This window comes from Struthio camelus, chromosome W, assembly GCF_040807025.1.
Source record: "Struthio camelus isolate bStrCam1 chromosome W, bStrCam1.hap1, whole genome shotgun sequence".
Classification (NCBI taxonomy): Eukaryota; Metazoa; Chordata; class Aves; order Struthioniformes; family Struthionidae; genus Struthio; species Struthio camelus.
This window is the reverse complement of record NC_090981.1, coordinates 15,670,895-15,698,457: the sequence shown is the minus strand read 5'-3', so window position 1 is coordinate 15,698,457 and position 27,563 is coordinate 15,670,895. Positions and strand designations below refer to the sequence as shown.

General features: G+C 41.1%; 1 protein-coding gene and 1 long non-coding RNA gene across 8 annotated transcripts in view; one reads left to right on the top strand and one right to left on the bottom strand.

The window, feature by feature from the left end:
- Positions 1-27,563, top strand: part of LOC104146064 (uncharacterized bromodomain-containing protein 10) — a 60,994-nt gene that overhangs the window by 19,638 nt on the left and 13,793 nt on the right. For all 7 annotated transcript variants that reach the window (XM_068924878.1, XM_068924879.1, XM_068924880.1 and 4 more), the window contains 2 exons: positions 5,039-5,115; positions 9,996-10,085. In XM_068924878.1, coding sequence (XP_068780979.1) covers positions 5,039-5,115; positions 9,996-10,085 — 167 coding nt within the window. The remainder of the gene's footprint in view (positions 1-5,038; positions 5,116-9,995; positions 10,086-27,563) is intronic.
- LOC138064067 (uncharacterized) lies at positions 15,198-24,962 on the bottom strand. Its single transcript, XR_011137302.1, has 3 exons — positions 24,771-24,962; positions 24,481-24,613; positions 15,198-18,904 (listed from the first exon to the last, which is right to left on the bottom strand). It is a non-coding gene; the product is annotated as an uncharacterized lncRNA (long non-coding RNA).

Below are 27,563 nucleotides of genomic sequence, written 5' to 3'. Positions count from 1 at the left end.
ACCTTTAGTTCTGTGTTTGTCATTTCCCCCCCCCCCCCTCCAGGAATGAGACTGCTGCAAAGACTTCATTTGTAAGCCCTAATTATGATGTTATCACATCATTGAAGCAACTCTGATCCTTCAGTCAGGAGCCACAGGGGCTCAAATGTCATGGCTTATAACAAAAAAAATTTCTGTCAAACTTTTAGAAATTTTTCTATTATCAAGTTTAAAAAAAAAAAACAACTTTATCCTATGATAACTGATACCACCATTCCTTTTAACAGTATGAATTAAAATTTTTTTTAATGTAAGATTTGCTCATTTCTGATTTTTGTTTGTTTTATTTCCAATTTCATTTTGGTTTAGGTTTGATATATAAAAATACTGTCCCTGATCTGAGACTGTCATATGTGGAAACGTGGATTATCTTATTTCAAGCTTAAGTGGAAATGTTTCAGTTGTCTTCTGATATAATGCTCTTCTCTAAAGAGAAAGTCAATTTCAAAATATATGAACATTAGTTTCATGTTCCATTTAGTGTTGTCTGCTGATGCTGCTGTTAGCTTATGCTAGCACTGAATATACGTGTTTCCTTCCTGTTCATCCATAAAACACCAGACACCATATTCTAGTGGGACAAGAGAACATTCAGGTTAATGATGCTTGTGTCTGCTTAACACACAGTGTACAGGTGAATATGGATTTACTTGATTAATTATGGAAAATCTGAACTTTACTGCATTCCTACCTCAAGACAGAATTTATTTCCTTTCAGTGAAAGTGGTGGGATGGTAACTAAGTTCAGCTAACTGCTCTGTCATTTGTTGCAGGTTTTGCACATGTACTAGTGTGCACTGTGCAAGGCAGTCTTAATTCCATAGTATCATAGACTCAAAAATACTGTTTGGAAGGAACCTCTGAAGGTCATCTAGTCTGATTTTTACACACACACACAGCTCCAAGTGGGACTATCATTAATACTAAATCAGGTCAGCTGTAGCTTTGTCTAGCAAAAACCTTCAAGAATAGATATTTATTGTTTGGGGGGTTTCTGTTTTTGTTCTTGTTTGTTTTTTTTTAATGTGAGTTTTTGTACTAGAACAATGTTAATTTTTGTGGTTATGTGTGGGAGCTGTTATTAAATGGCTTGTAAACTTCGGCTAGTAAAAGTGGGGGACTGAGGGGTAGGGAAATAAATGGTATTTTTGGATGGAAATATGAGACAGTGTATATCAGCTTCCTTGTGCATCAGATTTTTTTTTAATTGCTGAACTTTCTGGACAGAGCTGGGGGGGAAACATGTATTTGTGCTTCAATATACTCTGAAAGGTATTACTTAAATAATATCACAGAATGGTTGAGGTTGGAAGGGACCTCTGGAGATCATCTGGTCCAACCCCCCTGCTCAAGCAGGGTCATTTACAGCAGGTTGCTCAGGGCCTTGTCCAGTCGAGTTTTGACCATCTCCAAGGATGGAGACTCTACAACCTCTCTGGGCAACCTGTTCCATTTAAATTCAAAAAAAAAAAAAAAACAAAAAAACATAAGAACATAAGTTGTGGTTTTGTTTTTTTTGTTTTTTTGTTTAAGTGGAATTTCCTGTATTTGTGCCCGTTACCATCTTATTCTGCCACTGCATACTGTTGAGAAGAGTCTGGTTTTGTCATTTATTTTTATTACACCCTCCCATTAGGTGTTTATGCACATTCATAAAATTCCTCCCCTTCCCTCCCAGCCTTCTCTTCTCTGAGCTGAACAATGATTCAAATAGCTATGTTTACTGTCATTTCAACAAATGAAATTGTGGTATTAAGTGTTTTAAGTCCTTTTAGGCTGTCTTTATCTAGGGATATAGTCAGAAGAGCTCTAGCAAGGTCTTGCTGGAGTGGTTTTAGAAGTTACCACTTGCAGGGTGCCTGTTCAACTCTTTTGTGATGTTACTCTCCATGTAGAACCTGTGCACGCCTCAGTTTGGCAGTGTGACTTAAACTGCTGACAAATTTACATTTAAGCTAAATGACTGGGCTTTTTACTGCCATGGCAAAAACGTGCATGTGTTCTGTGCCATATGCTGTGGGGTCAGTAGCAGACAGCTAGGGGAGGGTGACATCCTTAAGCACTACAGTAACTTCTGCTCTGAATGTCTGTGCTTTGAGAATCTAAAATGGTATATCTTCATAGATTTATTGTGGAAATCTGATTCTTGGGGATCTGGAATTAATTTTTCCAAACAGATTGGTGGGTGTGGTTTTTTTTTTTTTTTTGTTTAAACTGGAGTGAATTCAGTGGAGAGACACTAAGATGGTCAAAGGGCTAGAACTCATGCCATATGAGGAGAGGCTGAGGGAACTGGGTTTGTTCAGCTTGGAAAAGATAAGGCGGGGCGGGGGGGGGGGGAGAGGACACATGTGCATGTCCTAATAGCAGCCTTTCAATTATCTATGAGGAGGCCATTAAAAAGTCAGAGCCAAGCTCTTCACAGTAGTGCATGGCAGCAGGATGAGAGACAGTGGGTATAAGTGGAAATGAGAGGTTCAGACTGGATAGGAGGAGACACTTTTTCATGATGAGGACAGTCAAGTATTGGAACAGGTTGCCCAGAGAGGTTGTGCAGTTCCCATCTTTGGAGGTTTTCAAGACCAGACTGGATAAAGCCCTGAGTAACCTGGTCTGACCTCATAGCTGACCCTGCTTTGAGCAGGAGGTTGGACTAGAGACCTCCTGAGGTTCCTTCCAACCTAAATTGTCCTATGATCCTAAATGTAAGTGAATTTGAATATTTTTGTGTTTAATGCATTCCAGCGGAGCAAGTAAGTAAGTTTAAGTGTGTGGTGGGTTTTTTGTGAAGGGTTTTGTTTTTAAATTATCAATTCTATTGTTGTAGTAGTCTTTGATCCTGCTGATGAAGGGGAAGGGCTGGAGGAGAGGATGCATCTTGTGGGTCAATGTCTGGTTGTGCAGATGGTGTAGTCAACAGGGATTTGGCTTTTACGACCACCTCTTTGACTGTTAAGGAGAGATGGGATCCACCTGACACAGTGAGGCAAGAGCATCTTTGCCAACTGCCTGGCCAAACCTGTTGAGGAGAGCTTTAAACTAGGAGCAATGGGGGAGGGAGATGACAACACATAGTCAAATGAGGAAGCGGTGGACACCAGTTGAAAGCAACGGGTGCAGGGTGATGGAAATGAGGGAGACCTCAGGAATGATAAAACAGGATAAAGGGACACCCACTTCAAGAGTATGTACACAAAAGCACTCAGCCTGGGAAATAAGCAGGAGGAAATAGAGCTCCGCATCCAGTCACAAATCTACAACGTCATTGGAATAACTGAGACATGATGGGACAGCATGCACAACTGGAAATCTGTGATGGATGGACACAGGCTCTTCAAGGAAGATAGTCAAGGAAGACATGGGGGGAGGGAGGTGGCCCTCTATGTGAAGGAGCAGCTTGGATGTATGGAACTCTTCTATGGGATGGATGAAAGTACAGTTGAGAGCTTGTGGGTCAGGATGAGAGGAGAGGCTATTAGGGTGACATGATGGTGGGAGTTGGCTACTGACCACCTGATCAGGGTGAGGAAATGAATGAAGCATTCTTTAAGCAACTGGAAGAAGTCTCTATATCACAGACTCACAGACCCTGGTTCTTTGGGGGGGGGGGGGGGTTGGTTCTTTAACTTCCCTGACATCTGCTGGAAAGGCAACACAGGGGACACAAGGAGTTGAGAAGATTTCTGGAGGGTGCCAGGGATAACTTGATACAGGGACTAGATGGGCCAACCAGGGCTGACGCCTAGCTGGATCTGCTGTTCGCTAACAAGGAAGAACTGGTTGGGGATATGGTCATCAATGGTAGCTTTGGCTGTAGCGATCATGAAATAGTGGAGCTCAAGACTGAGGGGAGTGAGCAAAGAGTAGCACAGTACAGACCTGGGACTTCAGGAGAGCAGATTTTGGCTGGATGTTTAAGGATGCTGTCAGGAAAGCCCAAGTTCAAGTGGAATTGATGCTCACAAGAGAATTCAAGGGCAACAAGAAGAGCTTCTACTGCTATGTTAGCAGTAAAAGGCTGAATAAGGAAAACATAGGCCTGTTGCTGAATGGGCCAGATGATTTAATGACAGCAGGTGCAGATAAGCTGTTCCTTGACTCAGTCTTCACTGGCAAGTTTTCCTGGACCCCTCTTCTCTCCAGGACTGTCCCATGGGTTTCTTCCAAGCAGCTCCCTAAACAGGCTAAAGTCTGCTCTCCTGAAGTCCCCTGTTGTTCCTAGCTGCATGACATAGATACTTTGATAAGTCGTATGTGATACGTTAACCCTGATGTTTCAGGCAGTAAGCCAGTTGCCTTAGGTCCAAGGAGGGTTTTTTGGGTTGTTTTCCCCCCTCCTTTTTAAACATCTGTATTAGTACATAATTTTTTTATGTACATTACATATTGGGTGGGAATTGCTTTATTCAGAAACATTAGGTTTTGCCACAGTTCTAGCCAAGCTGCTAGAAAAGATGAAGCAGTAATCTGCTTTTATGTGGTAATTTCAGTGTATCCATGTAGCAATTTCTGCAAATTGCTTCTGCTTTGAGAATGTATTTTAATATAACATACAGAGATTTCAGAGCCTAGTATGTAGATTACTTTGCAGAAGTATTGGGGGACAAATTTTTACAGGTAAGTGTTGTTTCTTAAGTTTGTGGAATAAATTCTGGAGTTTGCGTCTCTCTGAACAGCAGCATGAATGTTTCTTGTATGACTTAAGATAATATTACAATAATTTTATAAACTTCTAGGTGGTATTTTGGGGGACTTGTAGTGGGTTTGTTCTTTGAAGGGAGGGGAAAGGTGATGGAGGGGGAGGGGAGGCTGCCCTGGGCAGATGCCTATGGTTTAATGTTTGATTTGGTTGAGTCTGGTTCTGATTCATCATGTTTATATGACTCACCATCAACCATCTGTAAATTATAATGTAACTTTCAAGTCTATATATAATTCTGTTCTATTAATGAATTGCAATAAACAGCATTATGAAGCTTTTCTCTTTTAACCTTACAAGGGAAAAAGTCCATATCTAAAAAAGCAATCAGAAAGAAGAGGAAAGCTGTTGCAAAGTCTGCTGTACCAGAATTTCAGGTAAATGATTTTAGTTTTTAAGTACTTGAAATCTGAATGTCTTTAGAGTAATTCCCTCAGTGGTTGACTGAGACCCCATAGACTATAGCTCCTATTGGAAAAATGAGATCCACCTTTAACTAAGTGGATTGAAAAGTTTAATCTGACAACATTTTCACGTGTGCATTTTACTTTTTGTTGATAGAAAAATGTTTTCACATTTTTTATTATGTGCAGCTTAACTAGTACTGTGCAACACTATATAAAATAACCCATCAATTAAAGCATAGAACTTGAAAAACTGAGATGCATGTAGTTGATACTGTAGATATTGCCAAATATATAGTTTTCACAGATAAAATTAACTGGGTTTTACCCGAATGTGACACTTAATCTTTGAATTGAGGAGATCTAGCTTGATCTAGTAAAGACTTGGGGGGGGGGGGGATTTAGACTCATGGACTCCTCTTGTTTTTACCTTTTATCTGTATGTGAATTTTAGATCAGAGAGCACCAAGAGAGTAATTATAATGTGTTTTTTTTTTTTCCTATGATACTATAGTTGAATTACTAAAACACTTCTGCTATAAGTCACAATTCATGCATACATGCTTGCTTGGTTTGGAGCTCTCCTATGGTTATAAGAATATTTTATATTCCTTGTTTTAAGAAAACAATCTGTGCTACTCTGACCAATGAGGCTTCACTAAATTGCAGTTATCCTGCAAAACCCTCAAATTGAATGTTTCATTCATGATGATGTAGTGTTCCAGGTAGGGATGGTAGAATTTCTAGCGATTTAAATCCCTTAGTAACAATTAATGCTAAATAAGGACCAACATCTAAATGTGCTTTGATATTTGTCTACATTCTAATGTTAAGTGTTAAAACTGCTCCTGGCAACTCCAGAAAGTAAGAAAAATGCACACTTTTAACATTTTGCATGATATGCTACCTGCATGCGTGTTCACTATTTAAATAAATATAAGTCCTTTTCTACATTATTCTGCTGTTGCTTTTAAAAAAAATTAACTATGCTACAAGGCAGTCTGTCTAAAATAGTATCTAAAGTTTAGCCTAACTTTTTATCTAACCTGTGTAAACTCTAGGATAACTAAAATGCATCAAAATAATTGGCACTGTTGATCAGAGCTCTGTTTTAGATCTGTTTTAGTTGAAGCTAAGATCTGTCAATACTGGTAGCATAGTCTTATTGAAATAAGACAGACAGGGCTGTAGAATAGGACTGTTTTACAAGTTTGTTTGTTTTTAATATTAAAAGTGAGTGGGAATACTACTGAAACTTTTTAGATACTGCAGTATAGTGTGTTTTCTTGATCCTCTCTACTCCACATACATGATGGCCAAACTTAATAAAATTACGTAAATGTTTAAGTATTTTATTTTTTCTTAACCATTTGATGAGGTGCCTCAAGCCTATACTTGGTGTGAGATATGTAAAGGGAAGTGTTTTTTATAACCATATACATAAGTTTATTTACATGCAGTCTATTAACATCCTCACACTGTATAGACCCTCAATGCACATATACCAATGATGTATTCTTCATTTTATAAGAACAGGTCCTAGTACTTCAAATAAAACCAACCAAACTTTAAAGCTAAATAAATTAGTATCAACTCTTTTAATATTTGCAATATAATGATATACCCAAATTATACATTACATTAATATTTTAATCATATTCAAGGGGTAAATGTACTAATGATTCCTCACATTGAGAATACCATGTGTGGAAAAACCATTCAAGGAAACGTGACCTAGTTTCTATGCTTTCTTTCATAGTTTGAATGTCAATGTGAGGTGTGGGGGAGTGTGTATGTCTATTGAGTGTGGGGGATGCCTGGTGTTGTGTGTGCAGGCATGGTGGGTGGGAGGAGGAATGTGGTGGAGGTGGGGGGGTGTATTGTATAGTTTGTGGGGGGGGCATGTGTGGTGCTGGTGCGTATGTGGTGGGGGTGTGGTGTATGTATTTAGTGGGGGTGTGGGGTGCATGCGTATGTGGGGGTGCAAGGGGTGGCATAGATGGGGTGAGTGGTGTGGATGTAGTGGAGGGGTGTGTGCATATATGGTGGAGTGTGGTGGGTGTATGATGGATGTCAGGGGTAGGGGTGGGGGGTGTGGGGAGTGTTGGTGTGGGGTGTGGCACGTAGTGGGGTGGAAGTGTGTAGTGGGATTGGGGTGTGGGATGGGGTTGTGAAATGTGTGGTGGAGTATGTGTAGTATTGCATGTGTATAGTGTGTGGTGTGTGTGTGTAGTGTATATAGTATGTGGGTATGGTGCATGTGCATGATGGGGTGTGGGGGGTTTGTAGTGTACGTATAGCATATTGTGTGGGGGTGTGTGGTGGGGGGGTGCATGCGTGGTGCAGGGAGTGTGTCTAGTGTGTGGGGGGTGTGGTGCATGTGTAGTGAGGTGGGAGTGGGTGGTGGGGTGTGTATGGTAGGGGTGGGGGTGTGTGGGGTGTGTGTAATGTGTTGCGTGTGTGTAGTGTGCATGGTGTGGGGGTGTGTGTAGTGTGTATAGTGTGGGGGTGTGGTGCATGTGGGGGTATGTGTGTAGTGCATGTATAGTGTATGTATAGCATATAGTGCATGTGGGGATGTGTGTAGTGGTGGGGGGTGCATCTGTGGGATGTGTGTGGTGGAGCTGTGTGTGTAGTGTGGTGGGGTGTGTGTATAGTGTGTGGGGTGTGTGTAGCTACATATGCATATAGATATGGTATGAATTTCTCCATGGCCTTTTTTGGTGGTTCTCAGTACAGTATTACTACTTTGAATATTTTTGAAGAATTTGACAGTAGCTCCTCTGACTTGAGTTTGTTTTATCAATGGGGGAATTGAGGCACAAAGATATTAGATTCAAAAGTCTGTCCATCTTTGGTGCCAAATTGGAAGCACAGATGTCAGGACCCCCCCCCCCCCCCCCCCCAAAACTAAGGTTTATGTATTTGAGTTACATTTCCCATTCATGATGTATGTGCTCAGTGGTTTTGCAAATCAGATCCTAGTGTCTCAAGTGAGCACTCAGAACATGAGAAACCAAACTATTCAGGTTGTTGCATTATCACATCATAAAAGCTCTGTGATAGAGCCAAAGGTAGAGTCAGTATTTCCCAGGATAGCATTCAGCTGACTCGGGCATGAGATCATCATTCCCCTCCTTACTATCTCTTGTCTGTGTCAATTGCCTGCAGCAATTAACACGAGTTGTATGGACAGTATCCTTTTCTGCTTCTTGCTTCGTCCTCAATCCATGGTACATTGAAAAAAGAAGCAATGATATAATTATAACTGAACCATAAGGTATACAGCCAAAGGAGTAAGTTACTGTTGTGTATGACCAACCTTAAACCTGCCCCTCATTACTCTAGTTTAATTCAAAGTGACTGACTTTCTGAACTTGCATATTTCTAAAAAATAATAATGGTATAGTATCACAGGCTTTTTTCCCCTCTCCTCTCTCAAAATTGGGTGGGACATTGTCTGGCATCCAGTTAGCATTTATATGGTTCATTAGAAGATTTGAAGACTTAATATTAGATGTCTGTCCTGTGCATATAGAATCTAATAGTTATTCATAGCAATAATGTAATTATTTTAAACTTTATTTGATAAGTCTAGATACTGTAGTTTGAGTTACTGTTTTCCTAACTCTCTGAAATGTACATAAACTTTATGAAAAACTGTAATTGCATTTATGCACTAGCTGTTTTTCAAATTTCAAATATTTGCTAAAAGTATCTATCCTATGTTTTAATGATGAAACATAACAGTTACCCCTCTGGGGTTTTGTTTGTTTGAATTTGTCCCAAACTTAAAACTCAATGTGTAATTAGAGTCAAAATACATTGTGATGATTTAATGGGTTCTCAAAAAAAAAAAAAAGTACTTGTGTTTGATCTTACTAAAAAAAAATTTCAATGCTTTCAGTATTAATGAAAGATCTGAAGATGAATTTGAGTATTTTTTTGATATAATATATCTTTAAATGTATGACTAACCTGAATAAGGGGTTATCTTCTCAAAGTTAGCTTTTAGAAAAATATTGATATCTCAGTTGCCCTGTTGAATCTCTCTCTTTCCCCGCATACATATATATGTAAAGATGCAAGTTTTAGCATAAAACAACTTGAATGAAAGATAATAGCTTTCTACTTTGTAGTTTAAAAGTCTATTATTGTTGTAAATGATTCTAAATCAAAAATTTAAGACTACTTTTGTGTAGAAATTTGGTCAAGAAAATAACATTTCCTGTCAGAATACAAATGTTATGAAGCAAGTTATTTCCTAAAGGACTCAAATAGGAGGACATGAGTATAGTACTTCTGTTTAAAACCATATTATTTTATGAAAATGGCTGGATTTATTAGGTTACCTTTCTGGAATACCCAGTATAACCATGTGCAATTCTGTCTAAGTAAGAGAAGTTATGGAAGTAATGCCATTACACTTAATATGATGTAGCACAAAGCTAGTGTGCTTTGATTCATCAAGGAATTGCTTGGTACTCAAAACTGCTCAGTCATTGTTATACTTAGGGCAAGATTCCTAGTTAGTATCATTCACTGCACTATTTTCTTAAAGAAAATGCCTATGTTTTGAAATGGAAACTGACAGGCAAAGATGTGTGTTAAATCTTCAGATGTAAGTATTTCCTAATTAAATTTGCTTTTAAGAAGTCCTGGATATTTTTGTGTGTGTGTTTATGTATGATTTGCTATAAGACAATAAAAATCGAATGGTGGCATTGAATAACATATATTTTTAGATTACTTTTTAAAACTTGTGTGTGTGTTCCCCTCCCCTCCCCTCCCCTAAATGTCACATTACCAAGTGTGTGGTTTTTTTTCTATGTGTTTGTTTTGTTTGTTTTTAGCTTATTTGCACTAACCTTGATGAACTCAGGGAGTTAATCAAAAAGATTGAGAATGAACTCATGGATCTGGAGGACATGAAAAAGAAATCGGTATGTGACTTAAAAAAAAATTCATCTTGTATGGCTATAAAACTGTTATTTGCTGAGGCTTGTCAACTGAAGATTTTGTGTCTTAGCAGTCATTGCATGGAGCCCCATAAGGATAATGTCTGGAAAGGTTATATTTATTTTTATCATCTCTTTATATGTAGTACTCTGTTAACAATGTTGTCATAAGTAAAATTGATAACTATATATTAATGCTTTTCCTTTGCCCAAATATAATGTGGGTAGCGGTAGTATCTTAGAGTTGATTCATTCCTATTCATCATGTGAGTATTCTTTCTTGAGGCCAGATTCTGCTTTAACGAGCAATTATGGGGTAGAGTTCTCATATCTGCCTATGCAGTGCTGATCAAGTTGCTTTATGAACTGACACACTCATGTCATTTCTCATGATTCCTGACTCCTCCTTTGCAAGCAGTTAGATTTGGCCTAATGGAATTCTTGCCTTTATTAGATCCTTCAGGAAAAACATACTCTCAAGTTGTAGATCAAGGATTGATACACAAATTCTACCTAGCATGCACTGGATCACTCCTTAGTAGCATAAAGACAAATTCCTTTCCTCAGAAATAGCTGAGTCAGAGAAATATGAAAAAAATAAGTAAAAAAAAAAATCTTTATTCTTTATATCATTGTGGTTCGATATAATAGAGATTTGTGCAAAGTTCAGACATTAGACAAACAATCTGCTGTCATTCTTTATACATATAAAACTAGTAAAAAGGGAAATAAACAATGTTTCTAACCTTGAGACACATCACTACCTAAATCTAGTATCGCCTTTCCTATGGAATTTCATGCTATTTTGTAGTCTTGTGCTCTTCTAGAAAAAAGCAAATGAGTTACTGATAAGGATATGATTAGCCAATTAGTGGTAATACCCCCTACCTAAGCATTACATGTTGGCCTATTACTCTCAACATAGAGAAACTTTAAATTAGAAAAAAAAAAAAAAAACATTACCCAAACTCTTTTCCATAATGTCAGACATACAGTAATTTGTCATAACAAATGGAAACGGCCACAAATGCGGTTTGGGAGATTCTGGTTAGACAAAATAAATGTTCCCCATTAATTTAGTGGAGATAATTCTAAGTATGATAATATTTTAGAGTCCACGTTCTTAACTAAATGCTTATGAGTGCTCATGAGTTATGTTCCTGCTTGGTCTGCAATTCACAGTCCCAGTTCCACTGCATTGGCAGCATAGTAGTATAAGGACAATTTTTATCCAAGAAAAGAAGTGACAAGGGCCATGCCTCCGAACTTCCAGCAGAAGCCCTGCCCCCTACTAGCAGTCACATGTTCCACTTGCCCTGGAAGTCCCTCCCCTTTCCCGGTCACATGCTCTGTTTAGTCCACCTTTTTGCAAAATGTCATACCCCCACATGTTTTCATACTGCCCTGTGATTGGCTGTCCCAGCTGCCTCTTCCAGGTTACCCAGAAGTACATTGGAACAGGAAGCCCCCTTCCACTACATACATGGATGCTGCCATTTTTGACAATGTTATACCCCCATGTGTTTTCATACTGCTCTGTGATTGGCTGGTTGCCATTTTTTGATATTGTCATACCCACATGATCTCAGAGGACCCCCTCTGATTGGCTGCCCATTTCCTTCAGACCAGGAAGTGCTCATACAAAAAAAAAAGTATAAATTTATATATATAATATATATATTTATAGAAATATATAAAGGAATGTACAAATATGTATTGATATATTTTATTTATACATAGGCACACTTATTTATTCTATATATGTGTATATAGAGTGTATATATATACACACGTGTATAAAGATATATAAATATATTTATCCATAAAAGTGTAGCTATGAAATGTATAAAACGTTCTGTAATAAGAGCTAAATAGAAAGTAAATAAAAGTTAAAAGTAGATTCGCGCACCCCCCCCACACACACTTTACAAGTTGGCTGAACAAGCCCTAATATGTTTGGGGTGGGGGGAAGTTCAAGAGGGTGGGGCACCAAAAGGGTATTGGGGGGGGGAGGTGAACAAGGTAGAACATGCCCAAGTGCTACAGACCCCTCCCAGGAGGCCCACCAAGGGACTCCCTGCACAAACCCTGTCACATACAAAGAAGAGCCCGATCCTGTGAGCTGGACCATGAGGTCCCCTCACTCAGCCCCAAACTGCCAGGATGACAATACAGTATTACTGGGGCAGCCTCTGGGCTTTGCATGGTGCTGCAAGACAGGCAACGCTGACCGCTAAAATGGAAAGCCAGAACAAGATGCCAACTTCAGAAGAATGTGTGCATGGGGACGATAAGGAAAAGCCCCAAAGGGCTTCCCAAAAAAGTCCCTGCGAACCAGAAGGACCAGCTGATGGATCGTGAATCAGGAACTATATTTTGAGGTAAGTTTCACACAGAGAGGGTGGGTGGTGGAGGTGGGGGGATCTCCCTTTTGCCTATGGCTGTGGGGGAGCTTACAGCTACCTGTAAGACCATTACAGGGTGCAGGCTTGTGCTCTCTGTATTTCCTTATCCTTAGGTCAATGCTGCTAATAAGAGGCAGAAGACCATTCATGCAGTCAAGACTGTCCTGTTAGACCATGATTACTGCGGAAGCAGCAAGACCCAGGCTTTGGGATGCAGACTGGAGACCCATGCTCTTAGAGGCCACAGCTACTGCAGAAAGAGCAAGGGGAGCAGTAAGGGCAATGGGGGTGCTGCAGAACTGAAAGACCATGATTATTATCAGGTACAGAGGAGCGGCAGGCAAGGAGAGCATAGAAGGGCTGATCACACTGTCACAACTCTAGACTGGCAAAGGGTTATGGGGACCATGAAGGCCCTTAAATGCAAACTGCTTTTCTGAACCTGATGGGGCAGTGAATATGTCTCCTACTAGGACAGAAGATGACCCCCTGGAAGGGACTTCCTGGTTACTGCAGCCCCCTGCAGAGCAAGACTGTGCCCCTTCATGTTCACAATGAGGATGTCTCCCAGGAAGGGCCTCCGGCAGCCTTCCCAAGCCCCCAGGGGACACTTGAAAGCCCTGCTTTACCCCCACCCTCAAATGTAGCAGGGGTGGTGGAGAGGGTGGCAGCCTGACCTGTGGCTTCCATGGAGCATGTTCGGCAGTGGGAATGGCCGATCCAGAGGCTCGGGGCTAGGTGATCTGTCAAAGAATACAGATTTGTTAATTTAGATAAGCTTCATGTAGCGATACCTGATGAAACACTTGTTTGGGGCGTAGAGCAAATTTTTGACCATTTATGCCAGCTGTTAGAACCTGGTGATTATGCTCAGCTCAGTCTGGGAGTTGTCAGCATGCACGACTCTTTATATTCTCCTGTTATTAATTTAAGCACTATGAATGCAGAGACATTTTTAGACTGGTCAGTACTCTCTTGCAACGTGAGAGCGTGCTGCGTTTTCATCAGACTTTCCACCTGGCTATCAGTATTGTAAGAGCCATTGGGGGTGGGGTATGCAGAACCCTACAGTCTATCCCCCATTCCAAAGTTAGACAAAAAGCAGCGCTATTTAATTGATCTAAATAACAGTGACGATACTCTCCGTTTTGCTGGGAGTCTCACAGCACATACAGCAGTGAGGGATCTGACAGATGCAGAATTCTTAAGCAGAGCAAAAGAGCTACATTACAAACTGGGGTTGTCTGTGCACAGGAAGGTCACGCTGAACAAGATCCCCTTGTCTGAATATCTGCTGCATGTTAATATATGCGTCATCCTCCTATCTGAGGGGGGAAAAAGGGTTGGGAATTTTAAGCCAAATGACAGTCTTGGTTATCCCAAGACCTGTCTCCTCCTTTTACCCAATGAACGTTAGTATGGTGTTAGGATGCTGAAATGATCCAGAAACCAGGCTTGACAGCCTATGAAAAAGCTAAGGTGTGTACTTGGCACATGTGAAGCAGAGTGATCAGGAAAGGGGGAAATTAACTGTTTTTCCAGAACAAAATGAGACAGAAGCAGAAAAGCCCCTTGAGACTCCTGTGGACCCCGACCCTGTTGTTAAGGAAGTGCTGGATAACGTGCATCCACAGTATAAGAAGAATGCCCAAGTGCTCCTAGGTAAACTAGAGTCCTGGAGATCAGGAGAGGTGCCTGAGGACTGGAAGAAAGCCAGTGTCACCCCAGTCTTCAAAAAGGGCAAGAAGGAGGAGCCAGGAAACTACAGGCCTGTCAGCCTCACCTCCATCCCTGGAAAGGTGATGGAGCAGCTCCTCCTGGAGGTCCTCACTAAGCATCTGGAGGACAAGAAGGTGATCAGGAGTAGTCAGCATGGATTCACCAAAGGGAAATCATGCTTGACCAACCTGATAGCCTGCTATGACGGAATGACTGGCTGGGTAGATGAGGACAGAGCAGTGGATGTTGTCTTCCTGGACTTCAGCAAGGCTTTTGACACTGTCTCCCATCACATCCTCGTAGGTAAGCTCAGGAAGTGTGGGCTGGATGAGTGGACAGTGAGGTGGCTTGAGAACTGGCTGGATGGCCGAGCTCAGAGGGTTGTGGTGAATGGCGCAGAGTCAAGTTGGAGGCCTGTGGCTAGTGGTGTCCCCCAGGGGTCAGTCCTGGGTCCAGTCTTGTTCAACTTATTCATCGATGACCTGGATGAAGGGACAGAGTGCACTCTCAGCAAGTCTGCTGATGATACTAAACTGGAAGGAGTGGCTGACACACCAGAAGACTGTGCTGCCATTCAGAGGGACCTGGACAGGCTGGAGAGCTGGGCGGAGAGGAACCTCATGAAGTTCAACAAAGGCAAGTGCAAGGTCCTGCACCTAGGGAGGAATAATCCCATGCACCAGGACAGGCTGGGGGTTGACCTGCTGGAAAGCAGCTCTGCGCAGAAGGACCTGGGAGTGCTGGTGGACAACAAGTTAAGCATGAGGCAGCAGTGTGCCCTTGTGGCCAAGAAGGCCAATGGTCTCCTGGGGTGCATTAGGCAGAGTGTTGCCAGCAGGTGGAGGGAGGTGATCCTGCCCCTCTACTCAGCCCTGGGGAGGCCTCACCTGGAGTCCTGTGCCCAGTGCTGGGCTCCCCAGTACAAGAGAGACATGGCACTCCTGGAGAGAGTCCAGTGGAGGGCTACCAAGATGATTAGAGGGCTGGAGCATCTCTCCTATGAAGAAAGACTGCAAGAGCTGGGCCTGTTCAGCCTGGAGAAGAGAAGATTGAGAGGTGATCTCATCAATGTGTACAAGTATCTGAAGGGGGAGTGTGAAGAGGATGAGGCCAGCCTCTTCTCCGTGGTGCCCAGCAACAGGACAAGAGGCAATGGGCAGAAACTGAACCACAGGCAGTCCCATCTGAACCTGGGAAAAAACTTCTTCACTGTGAGGGTGACAGAGCATTGGAACAGGTTGCCCAGAGAGGTAGTGGAGTCTCCTTCCCTGGAGATATTCAAAACCCGTCTGGATGTGATCTTGGGCAATATGCTCTAGAGGTCCCTGCTTGAGCAGAGAGGTTGGACTAGATGATCTCCAGAGGTCCCATCCAACCTAAATGATTCTGTGAAACTAGGGCAACACAAACATATTTCTTCTTGGGACAACTAGGGCAGTTTTGTATACAAAGGAAATGTCATCAAGGGGCCCAACCTGCCTGATTTAGTCCAAGGTGTCTTTCAGAGTCATGCCCCTTCTAGCCTGAGAACACCTGAAGGCTGGAATGTTTTTATGAAAGCCATGGTTGTGGTGAATGTCCTGTCTTCTGTCATGGGTAATACAGTGAACTGGAATCTCTTGGAGCGACTAAAAGTGACTGAGGAGGACTGAGAAGTACCACACAGACCACCTAAGAAGAAACAGATACCTAAAGCCCAGTGGCTCCCCCTGTAAAGTTTACTGTTGAAAATAATTATTCATAAAACCTTTCAACTTTGTTTGTAGTGTCCATTTAAAGAAAAGTGGGGGGAGGAGGGGAAAATGGTTAAAGAACACACGTGTGCAGCCCTTCAGTTGGGGTGCAAGTTTTATTTACAAAATACATTTCTGAAAATCATTGCAAGAGATGCAGGTCTAGGTCTTTTGAAACATTTTATGAGAAGCTCTGGTTTAAAAAAAAAAAAGTGTTTTTGTTTTTTTTTTTTAAACAAAATGCATCACCATCTGGTCATTTTGCATGAAATCATCAGAATAAAGTATTAAAAGTTGTTCAAAAGGTAGCCCCTTGTTATGGTGCTTTAAAAAGGACATGATGCTTTCAGGAAGGAGAGGGCTGTTTGGGGGATAGCCATACAAGTCAACAAACTGCATGGTTCTGATCTATCAGGAAAATCCCTAGCCAGTGTTCTCCAGGTTGGTTATGTGGATGCATATTCACAACCAATTCATTCGCTGGTCTTGGAGAAGAGCCAGTTGCTTGAGTATGTGCCTGGAAATGTTTCTCTGGCGTAGGGGTCTGCTGAAAAAAAACCTGAGAGCACTGTTTGGTGTCCATCCTCACATGTAGTTGAAGAGCACACTTCTCCTCCAGTTCATTTCTATCATGTTTTCAAATACATTGTACACGATCATTTTAATTATGATGGTCAAGGCCCTTGCAAAGCATACTTCTGCTCTCAGATTTTCTGTTTTAAGCAGGGAATAGTCTGGAGCCAGATCAAAGGCAAACAGGGTATAGCCACGGGCAAACTCTTCCCTGTCAACAAACAGGGAATGATCTTTCATATGGCTGCTGATCATTTGAATGAGCACTGCATATATGTAGCTGTTCTCAAAATCAGGCTGCAGGGGTTTCACAGGTGTTTGTTCACCATCTACATACAAGGCCATAAAATTTATATCATAAAGTTGAAAGGGTTCTTAGCATAATTGCTGCTAAAAGTGTTGTTATCTATGAACCCAAGAAGAACAAGCTTGGGCACTTGTCCCAGAAACAAACTTTCCCAGTTGCTGACACAACTGTTAGCCCATTATGCTGAACACTTTCATGCCCGCCCTGTGCATCGGGTATTCAGCACTGGCCATAAGTAATGCCTCAGTATGCCTCAAATGCACTGTAGGTGCCACCCGCGCTTTCTTCACAAACACTGAGGCATAGGTAATAACCTTGAAGACCATTACTGGCCTTGGCTCTGTAGTAATTCATGTACAAGGATGGGTCCCCATAATTATTTGCCACTACCATTTTGGCATGGTTTCTTAAAATATCAGAGACTTCTAGGGCCAAAGATGCAGCTTCATAATCACCTTCCGAAAGCAAAACAAGATGTCCTTATTCTGGTCAGTCTTTATTTCAATGCTGATCATGTCGATGTGCTGGCGGTTTACTGGCACATAGTTTGGCTTATCATATGTCACTGGAATGATCTTGTTATTACTACTGCTGGTAGAAACACAGCACAATAACAGAACTGAAAAGTCCCCGACAAGCTGGTGCTCCAAAAGATCCATGTAGAGGTAGATCGAGTTAAACCCTCTGGTGATGTTTGCCACAAAGGGACAGCAACCCCCAGAGAAGCCCCCAAAATATGTGCTAGATCCCTGGGTGTAGAAAAAGTGTAATGATTTTCATCCATTTTAAGGTTTGTTTTCCTTATGATGGGGTTGTAGATCAGGCCTGCTGCTGGAGAGCTGACAGCTGAAGCTTTGCTGTGGGGGTTAATAAGGCGGTTCATATGTTCCATCAACATGGAGAGGGACAGATAATAGCCTTTCCACAATATATACTGCCATGCTATTTCAAAGCTGGTGTCTTCGTTGATGTTATTCCAGCTGTGCAGGTACTGTGTTTCTGCCAGCCCCACCTCCCACTTGCCTGAGAGCTCCGGGGCCTCACCAGCCATGTGGGGAAGTTCTAGCTGGTATTCTGTGGGAAGATTCTGGTGCTGACTTTGCTGGGCAGTATGATGTAGAAACCCCCATCTGCCATCCTTCTTTTTTTCCCCTATTCCACTGCCAATCACTAGATGTCCTGGCCTTGGGAGGCTTCTATCTGACTGTTGAATTTCTGTGGCCAGCCATGCCACTTCACCAGCAGCTATTTCTTTTTTCCTTTCCCTTTTGCAGCAATGATCTTCTCACTGTTGTAGAGTCTGTCCTCATCAGGATTCACTTTCTAAAGTTCTTCAGAGTAAAATGTCCCCTCGATTGCTTTGTGACCATAGTCTATTAAGCAGTACATGGATATCTGTCCCCTTCTCACAATTTCAGCTACTATGAAAATTTCATCCATGAACATCTGCTCATAACCTTTCTCAAATCTCTCTTTTGTTCTAGACATCCTGACGTGGTCTCTCTTTTTTAGGAGAGGAGCAGATCAATTTTAAACACATCCCCACATACGGTTTTCCAAACCCTCACAGAGTTTAAAGGGTTCACGTCCACAGGCCTGGCTCTGATAGTTCTGTGGAAGCTATGGTTGTAGCTCTTCATAAACTCCGACAACACATCAATATAGTGAAAAGTGTTGCATGCTGTAAAATATCTCCACATCTTGATTTTAAGAATCCTGTTAAAATGCTCTATGACAGAGGCTTTTACTTCATTGTTAGTTACAAAATGGTGAACATTACACTTTTTTAACAGCTTGTTCAAAGGCTGATTTAAAAATTCTTTTCCCTGCTCAGTCTGTAATTTCTGAGGTGTGCACCCCCTGCTAAAAGTGGTTTTAAAAGCCCTGGCTATTTTAGAACCTGTTTTGCCTTTTAGATCAATGGCCCTGGAATGCTTGGATAATATGACTATCACCATTAAGATGTACTTAACACCATTGTTGTGTTTAGAAAACTGTTGCCAGTCTTCTCCCTCCTCAGTCAGTCAGCCAGAGATTTCTGAAATGTTCTTTAAGGTCATCATCAACCTAAGGATAAGGAAATACATAGAACACAAGCCTGCACCCCATAATGGTCTTACAGGTAGCTGTAAGCTCCCCCACAGCCATAGGCAAAAGGGAGCTCCCCCCATCTCCACCACCCACCCACCCCACCTTGAAATATAGTTTTCGATTCACAGGCCCATTGGCCAGTTCTTCTGGTTCGCGGGGATGTTTTCAGGAATCCCTTAGGGTCTTTTTCTTATTGTCCCCTCACACGTGTTCTTCTGAAGTTGGCATCTTGTTCTGGTTTTCCATTTTAGCGAGTAGTATTGCCTGTGTCTTGCAGTACCGTGCAAAGCCCAGAGGCTGCCCCAGTAATACTGCATGGTCATCCTGGCAGTTTGGGGCTGGGTGAGGGGACCTCATGGTCCAGCTCACAGGATTGGGCTCTTTTTTGTATGTGACAGGGTTTATGCAGGGAGTCCCTTGGTGGGCCTCCTGGGAGGGGTCCATAAAAGTTGTGCTTATACTACTATGGCAGGTTAAATTGTATGTGAAACTACAACCTGAGCTGGGAGTTCTCTGGAAAGCCTTTCATTGCTTTAGCTGCTAAGTAGTTCCCCTCCTAGCTACCTATTGCATTTCAAGAGGAGAGAGAAGATAATAAATTAGAATTATTGTTTATTACTGTGCCTGACTATGAAAGCTAAAGGGACTTGAGCAAGTCTGTCTGAGCCCTGTGAACTCTCTAGTAAAAGGGGTGGTGGTTAGCTCTTCTTTCCAAGGTTTTAAATACCAAAGGTAGCTCGGGAAAGGGTAAAAAGAGGAGAAGATGAAAATTGTAGCTGCTTGATTTTCTATCCTAGCCCAGATTAGAACAATCTGTGATCTCCTCTCATGGTTAGTTGCTAGTGGCTTCTTAGGGACCATGTAACAATGGGAGGTAGCCAGAGAACTTCCTTTTCTAATTACAATGCACACTCAGTGTCAGGAGCTGCAAAGAGGGAGACAGAGGAAAGCCGGCCTATTGTAACTCAAGAGAACTCCCCAGCAGGAGCTTTGTGGGAAGTGTCAGTTCCCTTGAAAAGGTAATGTAAAAAGGGAAAGAATCTGCTCCTCTGTTTTCTGAAATATATGTCACTGAGATTGAAAGATTTGTTATTACTAGTGAAGATTTTAGTTTCTGCTTTAGACTACCATTACAGAAAAGTATATAGAATGTAATGCTGTATAGCAATTTTTTTCCACTCTACATGTGATTCTTGAACAGAATGTCTCAAATTGAACACAGCTTATCTTAAAGCTTTCATTACAAAAGCAAACAAAGCACACTGTATGGAGATGAGCCACAAGGTTTCCTGGACTCTAATAGTAGTCCATTTCATCTCATCTTCTATTAAGGAGCCTTCTTTGCTGTAAGGAAATAATTATATTTGGAATTGTAGTTCCTACTATTGTTCTGGCCTTGGGAGTAAGTCTTTCAGTGCTAGACATTATCAGAGTACTAGTTTAGATTGCTTGCTAATATTTTAGTAACCTGTTATCTGATGCTGCTGTTTGACACAGTGTTGTGCAATGGATATCTTTTTTTACTTATGGAGTTATAGTAGGCCTACCCCTGGGAGATTGCCTTAAAATTGACAGTGTAGGCTGAAGACAACAGTTCTTAGAGATATTATTTTGGTAAGCTTATGTATTTGAGACGTGCTAAATTGTTACCCTGTACTAGCTCAGTATTTGATTTTTGACTAAGATATCCTATAGCAGATCAATTTGTCAAGCAGTCATTTCTTAAATGCATCTCTCCCTCCCCCCATTGATTGCTTTTTGTTTTCTGTTATTCCAAATCTGAGAAATTAATTTCAAAAGAATATATAGCTGGGTTTCTTAAATTTTCTCTCTGTCCCCTTGGATATGTGACATCTTTTTATTTTAAAGCAATGTAGATAAAAAAATAATTATATTTTGATATAAATATATTACATTACTGATGCTAAAGTAAATGATACAAATATGCAGAAGTTACCAGAAATCAGCTGACGATTTCAAATTTGAAGTAAAGAACATAAACAACTTCTACTGAGATTTTATTGTTGCATTTTTACTTCATTTGCTAAAGATTTAGAGTGTGTTCATAAATATGGCAGCTCAATTGAATGTGAGCTCTTAGATGTTTGTTATAACTAGTAAATAGATCAAGACATACAAAGTAACGGCAGCAATGTTGATTAGCCTACTTCCAGTTAAAATTGTTTTTTCATCTATTTTATGCAAACTTCATTCTTTCTCCACCAACATATATGTGATTGTGAAGCATTTTGCCAACCTGTTTAGGGTAATATAAAGGTTTCTTTCTAATATTTTCTGAAAAAAAATCTTACAAGAAAAGATGCTGTTGGATATCAGAACGTACGTGTACGTGTGTGGGGGGTTAAATCTCTTTCTTGCTATTGTGTAGTGCAGAAATATGACAATTGTAGATACTTGTGTCAAATTATGAGCTTTGTTTGCTTTGCAAATGTCACGTTTTAGTCTTTTTAATGAACATATTGATTACAAAATGAGCTGGGTTAGGACAAGGACAGTTGATTCTAGATACTTATGTCATAGCACGGGTTGCCTTAGAGAGAGCATCTGTGTTGAAAGATTCCTCCTTTACTGAAATACACCACTTTTAATATTGGTAGAGCTATTGGGTTTGAGTCATTCCCTCCAAGTCTGATTGATAAGTGTATATACATCTGGGGAAGGAGAAGGGAGGCTGGAGCCTAGGATTCCCACAGCTAAGCAGAAAAGTTTAAAATGGATAGAAGACAATCTGCACTTAGGAGCACATCTGAAAATTCATGGAGGTAAAAACCCACCAGTTTAGGTTAGAAATATGAGACCCCCAGAACATGAATCCATTTGTAGGAGCATGGAGACTGTCCAGAGGAATATATTGAGTCAGGATGGAATGTTATGTTTTTTGTGTTTTTTTTTTCCATATTCCAAACAGGCTGTCATCAAATTTGATCACAGGAAATGTAAGTATCCACATTAAAAGACTGATTTGCTACACATTACTTTAAAAGATTGAAATATTAACATGGAGCAAGAAGTAGTGCAAAGTTGTTCATTTACCAAATATAGGTTTCTAAAATATTTACACAGAATGCAGTAAATAAATTGGATACCATCAGTTTTGAAAGTGTAGACTGTTAGCTAGGGGAACCTTTGTTTGGATGATGGATGCACAGGGACTTTCCAAGAATGCTCAGCAGAAATTTCTGCAACCATGAAGAATAGATTACATAATGCCAATATTTTGGTGAACTGGACTTCAGTTTTATGACTGATAAATATGAATTCATACCTTTAATATGTAAGATCTTCTAAATACTCAGCAGTATCTCTGTGCTGAACATTTCAGAGTGGCTTAGATATTGGTTACTTATATATTAATGTAAAAAACTAGGGAAGACATAAAATTAATGTCAGCATACACAGTTATAATAAAACATCTGATTTTAAAGTGTTGAAATTAGAACTAGAGAAATGGTTGTGTATCTGTGGTTAAGATGATGAAAAATTCAGCTATATGAAAAGGACTTAATTTAGATCCTTAATAGTTACAAAACCAACGTCTGTAAATTTTTTAAGAGATTGCATGCAGCCAGTGTCTTAAGGAGTTATTGTACTGTATGTTCGTTAATACCTTAAAGTTCTTATAATGGAGAGTAAATGTGACATTCTAGTACCAGATAAGCTAAATGTTTTGAGTTAGCTTATGAAAGGTAGTGAGATCAAGTTGACAATTAAAAAAAAATCTCCTATATTTCAATATTATGTTTTTGCTACTTTAAAAAAAATGGCAAGTTAATCAATGGAGTGATGATCATGCAATATTTTTCTTAATGTAAATGAGAACATGTGGCTAAACATCTAAAAGGCATTTCATAACAAAACTCTAAATCATGAGGTAAAGATGTTCTCAGTAGCAAAAATTTTACCACTTGTTTGCTTCTTCTTTTGCAATTTCTAACAAGAGGCATTGAGGGGGAGCAAATTATTATTCAGTTTTAGAAACAAGCTTTTTCTTTTAATTGGTTTTTGAATTAATAGTAAAATCAGGATAACATTTTTGAGAATAGCTTGGTTTGATCAGCTCTCTGTATGTATTGAAGCTCAAGCTGAGGTTTTTCAAAGAACAAAATGTTTAACAGTCTCTTCATTAACTACAGGTGAATTCTCAATTATGTGATTGATACAGAGATGTTGTGAATGAATGTGTTTTGTAGTTTGTTTTAAGTCATTTCTCCTGACTGTGTTCTATGCTATTCTTCAAATAACAACAGAGGTCAGCTATTGAATAATTTCTAATATTCAAAATGATGTTGCTAAAGGTAAAATACAAATATAACATACAAACCTGCATACAACTTCACTGTAAAAGGTGTCTCCTGACTAAGCTTTATCAAAATAAAACAATTAGCATTATAGATGAGGTCATATAATACACATAAATGAGCTAATCATGCATTCTTATTCTACTAAAGCTACCATTAAAGTGTCTGGAACTTTAAGATTTGGCCCATAATTTGGATAAGAGGGGCACTCAAAACATTCTGAATTGAAAAGTTATTAACCTTTTTTCCCCTCAGCATTTTTACATTTTGCTGGCAAGTCAAAAACTTCTGATTAGCTGTATGCAATGCCAAGAATTACTTTTTCCTTGTCAAGCATCGTGCTGTCCACCCTATAACATTCTGGTGGTGGAAGAGGGCCTACATAGCTGGGATTTTCAGCCATGTTGGAAAAATTGGGGGGGGGGGGGGAGACCTTTGCAGCCCTTGATACCCAACGCTTGGGGAAGGCTACTGAGACTTTTTCCAATTTTTTACCTATGAAACTATGAAATGCATACTCAGGCTGGGTACTTCTACGTACATGAGTTTACCACCTTGGGTGATTAATTGCATGTCCATTCTTTCCTTCAGAAGCTGACTAAAAACAAAGCAGCAATCATAGCCTTTGGTGTTATGCGCTAGGAAAGTGTAGCCCCAAAACTGTGTCCATAAACAACTGAATAAAGTCCAGGAGGCATATGTTCCCTTATACTCCCATTCTCCTTCAGATTTCCCTTCCACACCATCTTCTTCCACTATGTTGTTTCAGCTGCTATTTTATGGAGAGTAACTGCCTTTTTTGACAAGGTCATACCTCCACGTGTTTTCATACTGTCCCGTGACTGGCTGAATTGAAAAGTTAATAACCTTTTTTCCTTCAGGTATCTGATGTCCAAAGCAGTTGCAGATCACCATCTCCCTCTCCATGTGACATCACTAGAAAACACTAGACTGGTGATGTCACACATACCACAAAACCCCGCTGCAGAATGGAGCAGGCCTATTAAGGGTAAGGTAAGTTTTTTCCCCTCCACCACCACCCCTTTTGAACAATATTACATGGTTTTATAAGACTCCTAGTTTTCTTTACATTCTGTCCCTTAAGACATAAAATTAAGATTAAAAAAAAAAATCTTATAAAACTACATAATATTGTGGCTGTGTGTGCTTACTTAAAAAGAAAAAAACCTCTCACACGCCCCGCCTTAACCCCCAGTAAAGTTTTGTCCTTACCCTGTATATCCATATCCTGGCTCCAGTCTGCTTTGGGGTTCCATGATGAGTATGCCATAATCAGAATACTCTATGCTGGAGTACCACAGGAGAGTGGAGTCAGCATTTCCTGGCTGCTCTGGATGTCAGAAACCTAATTTTAAAAGGTAAGCTTTCAGTTCAGAGTGTGTTGAATCTCTCTTACTTCAGTTTTATGAAAACATTCAACTCAAGTCTAAAATGTATTTGCATTTTTGTTAAATTTAGCTGTAAGCCATGATTATAGCTGTAAGCCACATTTTTATACTTACCTTTCTCCAGGCTTTTGAACTCCTTTGTTCTATTGTTAAAGATATAAGTTGTGCTACCAGAACAAAAAAGTGTTTTATTTGTCATTGTCTGTAACAGGATGGTATCTAGAAGTCATCACACTGAGTACTATAAGGACAATTTTTATCCAAGATAAAAAGTGAAGGGCACCCCACCTCCAACTTCTGGCAGAAGCCCCACCCCTACTGGCAGTCACATGTCCCACTTGCCCTGGAAGTCCCTCCCCTCTTACAGTCACATACTCTGTTTATTCCACTTCTCTTTGTTCCTGGGGATCACCATTTTGTAAAACATCATACCCCATGTGTTCACAGAATGCCCTGTGATTGGCTGGCAGGACCAGCTGCCCCTGCTGGTACATCAGAACAGGAAGTCCCTTTCCACTACATACATGGAGGTTGCCATTTTATTTCAGGCAGCATTTTATAGCAGGGAGCTGCCATTTTATAAAATGTTATAACCCATGTGTTTTCATACTGCTCTGTGATTGGCTGACTGCCATTTCTTGACACCATCATACCCCACATGTTTGCATGTGATCTCCTCTCATGGTTAGTTGCTAGTGGCTTCTTAGGGACCATGTAACAATGGGAGGTAGCCAGAGAACTTCCTTTTCTAATTACAATGCACACTCAGTGTCAGGAGCTGCAAAGAGGGAGACAGAGGAAAGCCGGCGACAGAGGAAAGCCGGCCTATTGTAACTCAAGAGAACTCCCCAGCAGGAGCTTTGTGGGAAGTGTCAGTTCCCTTGAAAAGGTAATGTAAAAAGGGAAAGAATCTGCTCCTCTGTTTTCTGAAATATATATGTCACTGAGATTGAAAGATTGCATGTTTGTGTTGCCCTAGTTTACCTAGGAGCACTTGGGCATTCTTCTTATACTGTGGATGCACATTATCCAGCACTTCCTTAACAACAGGGTCGGGGTCCACAGGAGTCTCAAGGGGCTTTTCTGCTTCTGTCTCATTTTGTTCTGGAAAAACAGTTAATTTCCCCCTTTCCTGATCACTCTGCTTCACATGTGCCAAGTACACACCTTAGCTTTTTCATAGGCTGTCAAGCCTGGTTTCTGGATCATTTCAGCATCCTAACACCATACTAACGTTCATTGGGTAAAAGGAGGAGACAGGTCTTGGGATAACCAAGACTGTCATTTGGCTTAAAATTCCCAACCCTTTTTCCCCCCTCAGATAGGAGGATGACGCATATATTAACATGCAGCAGATATTCAGACAAGGGGATCTTGTTCAGCGTGACCTTCCTGTGCACAGACAACCCCAGTTTGTAATGTAGCTCTTTTGCTCTGCTTAAGAATTCTGCATCTGTCAGATCCCTCACTGCTGTATGTGCTGTGAGACTCCCAGCAAAACGGAGAGTATCGTCACTGTTATTTAGATCAATTAAATAGCGCTGCTTTTTGTCTAACTTTGGAATGGGGGATAGACTGTAGGGTTCTGCATACCCCACCCCCAATGGCTCTTACAATACTGATAGCCAGGTGGAAAGTCTGATGAAAACGCAGCACGCTCTCACGTTGCAAGAGAGTACTGACCAGTCTAAAAATGTCTCTGCATTCATAGTGCTTAAATTAATAACAGGAGAATATAAAGAGTCGTGCATGCTGACAACTCCCAGACTGAGCTGAGCATAATCACCAGGTTCTAACAGCTGGCATAAATGGTCAAAAATTTGCTCTACGCCCCAAACAAGTGTTTCATCAGGTATCGCTACATGAAGCTTATCTAAATTAACAAATCTGTATTCTTTGACAGATCACCTAGCCCCGAGCCTCTGGATCGGCCATTCCCACTGCCGAACATGCTCCATGGAAGCCACAGGTCAGGCTGCCACCCTCTCCACCACCCCTGCTACATTTGAGGGTGGGGGTAAAGCAGGGCTTTCAAGTGTCCCCTGGGGGCTTGGGAAGGCTGCCGGAGGCCCTTCCTGGGAGACATCCTCATTGTGAACATGAAGGGGCACAGTCTTGCTCTGCAGGGGGCTGCAGTAACCAGGAAGTCCCTTCCAGGGGGTCATCTTCTGTCCTAGTAGGAGACATATTCACTGCCCCATCAGGTTCAGAAAAGCAGTTTGCATTTAAGGGCCTTCATGGTCCCCATAACCCTTTGCCAGTCTAGAGTTGTGACAGTGTGATCAGCCCTTCTATGCTCTCCTTGCCTGCCGCTCCTCTGTACCTGATAATAATCATGGTCTTTCAGTTCTGCAGCACCCCCATTGCCCTTACTGCTCCCCTTGCTCTTTCTGCAGTAGCTGTGGCCTCTAAGAGCATGGGTCTCCAGTCTGCATCCCAAAGCCTGGGTCTTGCTGCTTCCGCAGTAATCATGGTCTAACAGGACAGTCTTGACTGCATAAATGGTCTTCTGCCTCTTATTAGCAGCATTGACCTAAGGATAAGGAAATACAGAGAGCACAAGCCTGCACCCTGTAATGGTCTTACAGGTAGCTGTAAGCTCCCCCACAGCCATAGGCAAAAGGGAGATCCCCCCACCTCCACCACCCACCCTCTCTGTGTGAAACTTACCTCAAAATATAGTTCCTGATTCACGATCCATCAGCTGGTCCTTCTGGTTCGCAGGGACTTTTTTGGGAAGCCCTTTGGGGCTTTTCCTTATCGTCCCCATGCACACATTCTTCTGAAGTTGGCATCTTGTTCTGGCTTTCCATTTTAGCGGTCAGCGTTGCCTGTCTTGCAGCACCATGCAAAGCCCAGAGGCTGCCCCAGTAATACTGTATTGTCATCCTGGCAGTTTGGGGCTGA